The following is a 10,726-nucleotide window of genomic DNA, read 5'->3' as shown; positions in this document are numbered from 1 at the left end:
TCCTCACTTTATAATGCAGTGCTGCCTATGCACACAAGAGGGAGGTAGAGCACTACTGTATTTGAAGAAAAGCTGTCTTGGAGGGGGATTTCAAAATCCTCCCATGAGGCAGCATTTTCATTTGATTACATGTTATCAGCAAGCTGATGCTGTTAATCAGAATCAAGTTGACTGCCAAGTAGGTTTTCACATGCAAAGAATTTGCCCCCACATAGAATAGTTTTTTAAATTAAGCTAGAGATCTTGTGACACACCGGTCATGACTCTTGTCAACATATTCACATTCTGACCTATTACATTACATGACATGAGATCATACGTATTTACGAACTTGCCTTGAGCTTGAGATTTAAAGATAAAGGTTTACTGACGGTATGCAATTGTCATGTCACCTAATGGAGTGCAGCAGTGTTTATTGATCTCCCCTCTGGAAATAGAAATTGACTAGGTCACCTTGTGTTGGTGTCATATAGAACACTGATACACATGTTGCACTGCAGAACACATTGAACATCACTGCCTTCTTTATAAATGTAAAAAAAAAATAAAAATTAAAATTAAAAATACACCAGCCATTACACTTGTCAACATATTCACATTCTGATCCATGAGTAGCAGTCATTACTTCAGTAATGCACGAGACAATACCCATCTATGGACATTTGTGTCTGTATCTCCCATGGTTGTGACCCTATGACACAATTTGAAGGTTCCTCATTTTCATAATGAAGCAGAAATGCATAAAGAGGTGTAAAAAGATAATACACAAATACAAATGTAAATAAGCTTTAAAAAAATAACTTCAACAGAAAATTAGATTAAAAGGATAAAAAATACAAATGCAAAATAAAGCTTAATGTATCCATTTATAAATCAATGAATGCCTACATTTATTTTAATATGATTTTGGTGCAATTAATGGCATATGGATGTATTAAGGTATGTATGAAGCCATTTGCTTATTTATGTCATTTTGTTAATGTCAGTTTCAGTCCTCCATAAATTTTTAGCGGCTCACCTCTCCTTTAATAGAAAACTCTGATGATGGGGTAACCATTTCCTACCGTCACGTGTCGCTGTTGTCCAGTGTATATTGTCCTCACGTCCTCTCACCTCCACTGTAAATGCCGCTCCATCCTTTCCCTCATCGTGACTGGACTACTAAGGAGTAGTTGACATTTTGGAGCTCCCCTTGAGATGCGTGATGTATACAGTATAGCCTCAAGTTAAGTACCCTGATCATCAAATCAGTGTTGCTGATCAGTGCTATATTTTGGAAGAAAATAAACATATATATGTATATATATATATATATATATATATATATATATACATATATATATATATACATATATATATATATATATATATATATATATATATATATATATATATATATATATATATATAGTGGAATAAACTGAATTGAAAATAAGCAGATTTTTTTTTCCACATGTCAAGTTAGCCAAAATAATAGTAGAACAACCATTAGAATAACGCGTCTACTTTTCAAACTAAACGCGCCACTATTGGCCAAGAATCCATTTCGATCGGGGTTGTTTTAATTTGAAAGTCACAACCGGAAGTGCCGCTTTCTGTCCTGCACTCCGCGCTCTGCTTGTGTGTGTGCTGGTGTTTATGTGTGGACCGACGGTGTGTGTGTGTAAAACGCGTGTGCGTATGTGTCTCTCTGTGTGTGTGTAAACACAGCTCGGCTCGGCTCATGTGAGGAGAGAGAGGGCCAGGTCTGACTGCAGCAGAGACAGAGAGGGAGGGAGAGAGAGAGAGAGAGAGAGAGACCAGCACCGGGGCTGAAGCACTGCGCTCAGATGAGGAGATGGCAGCCGAGTCGACCCGGAGATTCACCAAGAACCTGCTGAAACCGGGGAGCGCGGCGGAGATACGGCAGACGGCGTGCAACGCGGTCAGACACTCCGCAGTGACGGTGAGTGGCGCCGCCGATTGAATGGTGGAAAACATGGTGGTAGTGGAAAAACGCATCACCACCTGTGGGCCCGGAGATTTCTCTCCTTGCTGTTTTTTTTACGCGCTGCCACCCCCCGAAAATCTCTACATCTGGATATGATATTTATTTTTGGGGGGGTGTCCGACACACCGCCATCACCGCTACGCCTCAGCTGTGGTGGCGGACCCTGACATTGGCATTCATGTTGCATCTTTCTTTGCGGTGGATGGTGCGGCAGTGCCGTTCAGTCTATCGATCCCGCAGGGAGGGGAGGGGAGGGGAGGAGGGTGAGGGGGGCGATTCAATACATGGATAATGCAAGAATCGCCACATTTCTTTTCCCCTATGCTACTGGAAAGAATCCGCTTATTAGGGGCTGGCGGTGTGGCTATAAAGTGGCAGAGCCTATCACACTCCCATGTGGGTTGGGAGTTTTTCTGGCTCCAGTGAATGAAAGTGCAGCACACAGACAAGAGGCTTGGTAGTAAAAGGGGTAGTGGAGATGCGGCATGACACATCTGCCCAGCGGTGCGCAGCACCGCCAGGAAAGATGGAGGAAGAGGAGGAGGAGCAGAGATTGGGAGATGAATTTTTCGAACCACTAAGGCTTGAATTGTCTCTCATCAGGCTATTTTCCTACATGGATGGATTGTATGAGGTGTGCGCTCCAGTGGGTGTGTCGCGCCTTATAATGAGAGGCTCTGATTGACACATAAGATAGTGGGAGGAGGGGTAATCCAGGGGGGAAAAAAGCAAGCAAGCAAACACACACACACTCATAAGGAGAAGGATTTGTGTTTTGATGATGTCCTTTGATTCATCTCTGACAGAGGACGAATCGTGTGTGTGTGTGTGTGTGTGTGTGTGTGTGTCCATTCTGTAGAGATTAGCATAGAGAAAGGTCACTCCACTCCAGTCTCTTTTGCCTGCTACTCTACATCCTCTTCACTCTGGTGTTAGTGTGTCAGTGGGACACATGCAAAAAAAAACAGAGCGGAGTGAGAATTGATTGGTATAAAGAGGGAAAATGTGACGTTGCCGGTGATTTTCCAAATGGGGTGCATCGCCACGTGAAGACGGGATTAAAAAAATGGAACAGAATTGAATAGAGTATTTTTTTTTCTGCGAGCAGCCAGATGTTGCCGCCGGTCAGCTGAATACAACAGATCAGCGTGAGCTTTGAGGGTAAAGGTTGACTGACAGTGTGCATTTGTCACGTCCACCAAATGGAAGTACAGCAGAACAGTGTTTATTGATCCCCTCACTGGGAGTAGAAAAATTGACTGGTGGTTCACCTTGTGTTGGTTTTCATATATGACACTGATACACATGTTGCACTGCAGTAAGGACACACTGAGCATCACTGCCTCGCCTCAAAGCCCTGCAGCTGAAGTCACACACTGAGTCGGTGGTTTTCACAAGCCAATACACTTCAGACAAGTTACTCATCTTATTAAGGAAGTGAGAGATAGAGAGGAGATCGATGGAGACAGATAAGACACTGCGTGAGAACATGCGTCTGAGATGACTGATGTCCCGCCATCATCGACATGTTCCACAGCATTAAACATAAACAGTCATACTAATGAAAAGACATTACCTAGTAAACGTGTTTTTATTTTGCATTAAATTCCCTCTCATTTGAGAAATTGCAGTGCTCCAGGGTGCAACTATTTTGGCCAGACATGCACCCAAAAATCTGTCAAGCGAGACTAAACATTTTCACTGGTCGCACCGGTGCACCTAAAATTTGACAGTTCACTTCTCGTTGCGTCTTATTTAAATGAGGAAAAACAGGCCTTTCCTCACCTTTATTCTTGTTTAACAATCATTCACGCCACGTGTCAAGAAATTAAAAGTAAAACATGTTGTCCGGTGCATCTACGTGATGTCTTGGCGCAGCTAAATGAAAATGTTTGGCACACCAGTGCAACCAGTGTGAAAAATGTCACCGGAGCTCTGAATTATGACATGCCACCGGCGTAAAGCACAGGTGTGAATGAGTGATGGCTGAATTCCATTTAGCTGCTTCAGTGACTATGTCCTGGTATTTTCCATTTCTCGCTGTGGGGCACAGAGCCACTGTGATTGTTTTTAGTAATTCCCATGGTTTTCCTGCTGTGACAGGCAAAAATGTTGCTTGAAAAAAGAGCTTGTATAGATTGGATGAAGCCAACAACTCCATGTTGCCTGATGTTGTAGATTTATTGCTTCAGAAGTCCAACTCTGAACAAGTTTTGCTTCAGTAATGCTTCAAAAACCTTTGATCATTGATGCTCTCAGCTCAGTATGTTTGTAGTTTATGTAAGAATATAAAATATTTAGTGGAATAGATGCATGCTGAATGAGGGCTGGTCAACATAGATAAAACCTTTTTATATCCCAGTAATGATCTAAGTTTATATCAGGAAATGAATGTACAGTACTTGAGTGTATTTACTCAAGTACTTTCGAGGTAATTATGCAACTTAATGCTTTTCTTCAGCAAATTTTTCAAATACAAAGTGTTACTTCATTACATTTATTTGATATAGTATAGAGATTTTGATTATTAATCAACACATAAATAATCAAAATCAAAATCATTTGCTCTCATGGATTACTGTAAGATACCCAGCAGTACTGTATATAATGTAGTAGAAATCATCCCACCACAATAAAGTAATGCTCACACATACTGTAATACATCAATATAATTGAATATTATAATATTTACTTTTCTGAACTTGACCTTACTGCATAGTGAGAACTTTTGTACTTTTACTGAAGTAATATTGGACTGCAGGACTTTTACTTGTAACAGAGTACTTTAACACTGTAGTTTCACTATTTTGTTATTTAAATACATGATTAACATGCTTATTCTCCCACTGTATATGTAAGTAAGCAAGGTAGTCAGTAAGTATAGTTTTGTTTATGTTGCACCTTTTACAACAAGTTTCAAAGTGCTGGTGGTTTTGGCTCTAATCCAAAACAATACCTGGGGAAAAAAAACCCTAAAACAATCCTGTGAAGCAATGTGCAACATTAAAGGTGAGAAATTCTCACTTGGTTGAAAAGTTTCTGTCATCTCACGTATATGTCGTGATGCTGCCCACCCCCTTTGCAGGATTTACCAGAACACTTTATCGTTTCTCAAAAGTTGTTTTTAAATGGTGAGAACTGAAATGGAAACCATGACTGAACTTTGATCTGCGTCAGTTTCTGCAGAGACACATCCTCCAGTGCAAGAGACTGACTTGTTGGTCTCAGTTCTCTCCTGTTTCTTGAAAAAAGCCTCCAAAGATGAAAAAGACAACCATAAATAATTACTTGAAGTCATTCTATATACAGATATAGGAAGCAGAAATGGGAGGGGGGAAGCTGGGTAGAAGAGCAAGCGTGTGTGTAAATGTGTAGGTATAACGCTTGTGTGCATAGGCTTTAGCTTAAGTGGGTGTGTAAATGTCCATAGGCGTTGTGTGTGTGTGTGTGTGTGCATGTGTGTGTGGACGTTTTTTTGTCAGTGGGTTTTTTGTCGGCCTTTTGTTGGTGAAAGAAACCAGGTCAGCAGAATCAGACCCTGTGGCATAACACTCAATGAAGCGTGAGCCTCTTTCTCTCACTGACCCCCTCTCTCTTTTCATAGTAGCCATTTTTTTTCACTTAACGTCCCCCCCCCCCTTGACTTTACTTCCCCATCCCACCATGCTTTCACTCATTCGGACCCCTCAATATTTGAGTTTGGACACTGTTTCCCTTTGTGTTTCTGTCAGCCCCACTCTGCAATGTGCCCTGGTCGGGTTAGATCAGATTCTAGAGTGTGTGTGTGTGTGTATTCGTGAGTGTGTAGCATAGCCTACATGATACCTGGTAAATCCCCCTGGTGCATGCTGCATTTTCTTCCTGATGAGCTGTTCTGTGAAAGCGATCACTGCTTTCTGACTACCTCACTGTTCCTCATAGTGGTCAGCCCACCCGTCCTCAAATATGCAGGGAGCATGGAAGGCTAGATAGATACAAGAATGAAGGATGTAATGGTGGTTGAGTTTGGGTTTTTCAAAAAAAAGTACAGTTTCCTGCTTCAGTGACCATGGGATCTTTTCCATAACATCTTTTCTGGCCTCTGTCTGGCTCCGAGCTGCTGTACATCAAATATGTTAAATATAAAAACAGGCCGACGCATGTGAGACATGTTTAATATACAAGACAAACAAGCAGGTTTTGTATCAAAGTCTAGTTTTAGTCAACAAAAAGTTCTATTTTAATCAGCTTTCCATTTTCGTGGCAAAAGACAACGTTCCCACCCCCTCGCATTTCCAAGTGCTATTACTGTTGGCTCTGCTGCTGCAAAGAAAACCGGATCGTTTTTTATGGCTTTCAAAAACAAATCACAACAACACGGGACAAAACAGAAGTTTATTCAGTCATTAAGTCTATAATAGAAATGTGAAGGCAGACAGAATTGGCACCAGGGTGCCAACCTGACTGGATCGCCAGTTAACCTTCCTTTTCCTGGGAGAATTGTATTGTGACAGCAAACGGAACCCCCATAAACGCAGATGCTTTCTTTATTACACTGTGCATTCAACATTTACTCCTGAAATGACGAAATGGAAAACTAAAAAGTCAAAGCAGGTTCCTAAAATAGTTGATTTCATTCGTCTGACTGAAAAGTGAACTAGTCCCAGACAAGTTTCAACATTAGTCATCCAGCCTCACATGTTTCACTCACAAGCTCTGAAGCTAGCAACCTGACATTAGCTGACATATTAATCCAGTCAGTGTTAGCCAGGAAGTCTCGCTCTGTTATTCTTTTTTTTGCGACTGCAAACTGCAAGGTTTTTACACAAGAAAAGCTGGTTTCCAGCCATGCTACCAGCGTCTGCGACAGGTTAACTTAGCCATCTGCTCAGGAATCTGCTTTTGTTAACATTACGACTCACAGTTAGCTATCGCAGTGTGACATTAATGGCAAGGTGGTGTGCCTTCAGCTGACTCTTCAAGTAAGTTGTATCCATCGAATATCGCAGTATATACTGTCAAATGCAATATTTTTCACAATATTGAACAGCTGTTAAAGCATCTACGGACTTTTGTTTTGAAAAATGCATGCAGAGCTGTTGTGACAGCAGAGGTATTCGAGAGGTCACTACAGGTTGATTGGCCTGATGTCGCAGCATAGGATGCTTCCAAAGCCTTGTCCGAAAGCCCAACACTAAAACAGCATATACATTTCATCCTAGTTTTTATTATCAATGATCTGTTTTTATCCTGTCAATGTCTTTGCATTTTTTCTTGTTATGAAATTAACAGTGTATGAAACATGACTGAGCTGCAGTACATAAATCACATTAGCAACAACATTAACAGCATTTCAGACCCAATACTGGCACCAGGGTTTTTATTATGACTCTCAGCAAAAGTGAGCAGCGTGGCCGTGTAGACACAAGTGTCATTCTTGTTGTGACTCTGGCTGCCTGCTGGGATGAACCACATGTCATACCAAGCCTGGAGGATGCCAGCCACACCAACCACACAGCCAGACACTGGGGCCAACATGCCCACCCTGGCATCCAACTGCAGCTCGGGAGTTTATTTGCGCAGCAGCACAGGGCTGCCTGTCTGCAGTCACCACCATTGCTCCTTACTTGAGGCCATATGCACGCTCATGCATTTTTCCACATGATATCCTAATGTTTGGTGTTCTGCGACCGTGGTCCTCTCTGTCCTTTGGCGCTAGAGAGTGCCACTCCTTGCGTTTGGCATCCTTGGTGCCCTTATGGTACTAGCTTCATGCCTGATTGCATTTTGACTATTTTTGGTGCCCACTCCCAGTTTGCAGGCATTTATCAGGAAATTTTCCATCTGTGTTGTGTTGTCCATGGCTTTGTAATCCCATAATGTAAAGGTTTAGCATGTGCAATCATTATACCAATGTTGTATTTTCCTAATTTTCTCATCAACCACAAACTGCTGTATGTATCGTTTTTACATTGTTGCTGCTGGCCATTTTCCAAAGTAAAACACTGCTGCTGGCTATTTCAAGCCATGTCTCTGCTATTGGTTTACTGACAATGGCTTTAACCACCAAGTATTTTCATCATTAATTATTCACCCGTCAAGTATTTTGTCAATTAATTAACTGATTGATATGGTCAATGTGTATTGATTACAATGAAGTCTATACCACAGAACTGTTTTTGAAAAATCCCATTATTTCCATCACAGTTTCCCAGTGCCCGAGGCAAAATCATCAGATTGTTTGTCCATTATCCCCAAATAATAAATGGGCAATATGTAAAAAAAAAACAAAAAACTGATAACTGCACAGCTAAATGAGCTAACTAGCTAACAGCAGCTGCAGTTACTGTTACTGGTGATATGCTGCCCCCTAATTGTTTTGAGTGTTAACTCAACAGGTGGCTAATTCTTACATATTCTACCTTTTAAGCTAACAATAAAATGATATAAGTAATCAGTGTAATCAGGATAGAAACTCCTGCACGCTGTTCACCTCACTTGCAATCAAGAATTAATTTTGATGACAACGTTTCAAAGTGCAAAGACCTTGGTCAGCTTATCTTGATATCCTGATGAAGTTCCATCTTTGTTTTTTTTGGCCTTTGGTCTTCTTCTATGAACCTTTTGATCCACAGGTTTTCTCTCTATGAATCCCTCCTCACAACAGTGTAATCATTCACATAAATTCTTTAGCACCACACTGGCACCGATGGCTGACTTGAAGGCTCCAGAAAACACTCATGTAACTGAGCTCACAGAGGTACTTCAGTATTTTCTTACTTAGAGAAAAGGTCACATTTTGTTGTCATCTTTAGATCGTTCCTTTAGTTGCACAGTCAACTCATTCTGCCAGCAAGGTCTCTCCTGCTAAAACAAAAAAAAATGCATGTTGTGCTCTGGAAACTGGCTGACAGTGATGAGAAATATATTTGACTTGTATTTAATAGGCTTAAACATGCAAAAAAAATCATTTGGTATGGTGGTCCTCTACCAATGCGGTTCACCTCCTTTCATGCTCATGTGCATGCTACCGCTAATCGCAGGCGAGCAGTGTGTGTTCTTTGGCCTTGACACTAAAATGTGAACATACACTCTCACATACTTTATAGAAACTGTAGTCACACTCTGGTTAAAGTTCAAGTGCTTTTCCTTTCTGTACTTTTCCGCATTTTAGACATGACCCACAGCTTGCCCCACGTGTTCTTAAATATTCATAAAGGTGTTCATATTTCATTGACCTCCCTTTAGCTTTTTCTTTGCCACTCACTCTCAGAATGTATTCATCCTTTGAAAAATCTAAGTCATCTCACTTTACGCTTTGTGGAATAAGGAAGATATCTCAGATCTGTTTTCTTCTCCTCTCCTCTCCTCTGTAAATGAAATTGCTTTTGGCTTGTCACATTAGATTAGTTTAATTTTCTCTGCATTTAATCAATTTGTATTCACATCACCGTGTATTTCTTTGTCTTCTGGGCGTAAACTAGTCATGTTTTGCATGCTTGTGTCTGTTCTTCTTCTAGTAAAATATCACTACTGGGCATGTCTGTCTGTCTGTCTGGAGCTCAAATGTGTGTCAGGCAGTGTGCAGCAGTCGTTTGTTCGTGGGGGGGCGTCTACCCAGCGTGCCCCAGTGATGTGTTGAGGGCGCGTGTGGTCGTTTGGGGGACATGCTGTCAGCCTGGCTCTGCTCTCTCCTCATGGCACATCATGTCAACTTGCCTGGGATGCATTGTGCATGACTGCTGACCTGCATATCAGCCCAGCAAAAACACGTAGCAGCCTAATTTGAGTGTGTGTATGTATGTGTGGTACTTGTGGTTCTGCTAAACGAACCACTTAGGATGCGTACAAAGTCCTGTAGCATGCATGTGGGTTTGCAACTGGCTTACATCTGTGTCAGCGGTTTTTGTTTTTTTTAAATCGCGATTTGACCGCATGACAAGATAGTTGTTAGTGTCACTTCAGTCCGTCGCTGGCAGCATCCAACACCGGCTAATACGCCCGTCTCATGTGAGCTAGTGTGACTGATAATGCTTTAAATCCATTCTCCCAGAGGAGAGAAAACCAGTTAGATTACCAGTAATTAGCCTCCTCTCCCAACAGCAATGCCTCTGTTACCATGGCAACAGAGAAAGGTCAGCCGGGATGGAATTCAAACAGGAAGCGCTCCTATCACTCCTCCTCGCATATTTTCCCCATCTCGTATATCTTATTTCATCTCATCCATCGCTCTTGTGTTCTCAATATTCTAAGTGTTTCATAAATTAATTTGCAGAGCTGCTGCTATTAGATTTATTCTTTGAACTCCTGAACACTCAGTCCATATTTTAACACCTCCTGCGCTTTATTTCATTTATCTAACTCGCCTCTGTCTTGTGAGGTTATTATCAAGGCCGAACTGGCTGGGGATCCGCACCGGTCCCAACATCTCTGTCACATGCCTCTTATCAAATCTGGGCAGGGCAAGGTAGGCTAGAAACTGGAGTGGAGCCGGAAACAGCATCATGGTTAAAATTGGGCCAGACGTCGCCGGTCTTATCATTTTTAGACAGCTAGGCCATAAAGAGGAAACCCACAAAGTGAGAGAGAGAGGAAGGTTGAGAAGAGGAAGAGAGAGATTCAGTAGATCTGTTTGACCACCCAGAGGAGTTCATGCTAAGACTCTACTGCAGATAACTTCTTGTAAACACAGAAAATGCAGCGTATTTATGTGTTGACGAAGTTTCTTTTGATCGACTAATGGTTGCAGCTTCACAT

General features: G+C 41.6%; 1 protein-coding gene across 1 annotated transcript in view; it reads left to right on the top strand.

Moving 5' to 3' along the window:
- Positions 1 to 1,710: 1,710 nt before the first annotated feature.
- Positions 1,711 to 10,726, top strand: part of dock10 (dedicator of cytokinesis 10) — a 68,196-nt gene continuing 59,180 nt past the window's right edge. Inside the window, exon 1 of the mRNA XM_030391428.1 lies at positions 1,711 to 1,945. Coding sequence (XP_030247288.1) covers positions 1,838 to 1,945 — 108 coding nt within the window. The 5' untranslated portion in view covers positions 1,711 to 1,837. The remainder of the gene's footprint in view (positions 1,946 to 10,726) is intronic.

This window comes from Sparus aurata, chromosome 2 (assembly GCF_900880675.1).
Source record: "Sparus aurata chromosome 2, fSpaAur1.1, whole genome shotgun sequence".
Lineage (NCBI taxonomy): Eukaryota > Metazoa > Chordata > Actinopteri > Spariformes > Sparidae > Sparus > Sparus aurata.
Note: the sequence above shows the minus strand (reverse complement) of the source record. Positions and strands in the feature narration are given on the sequence as shown.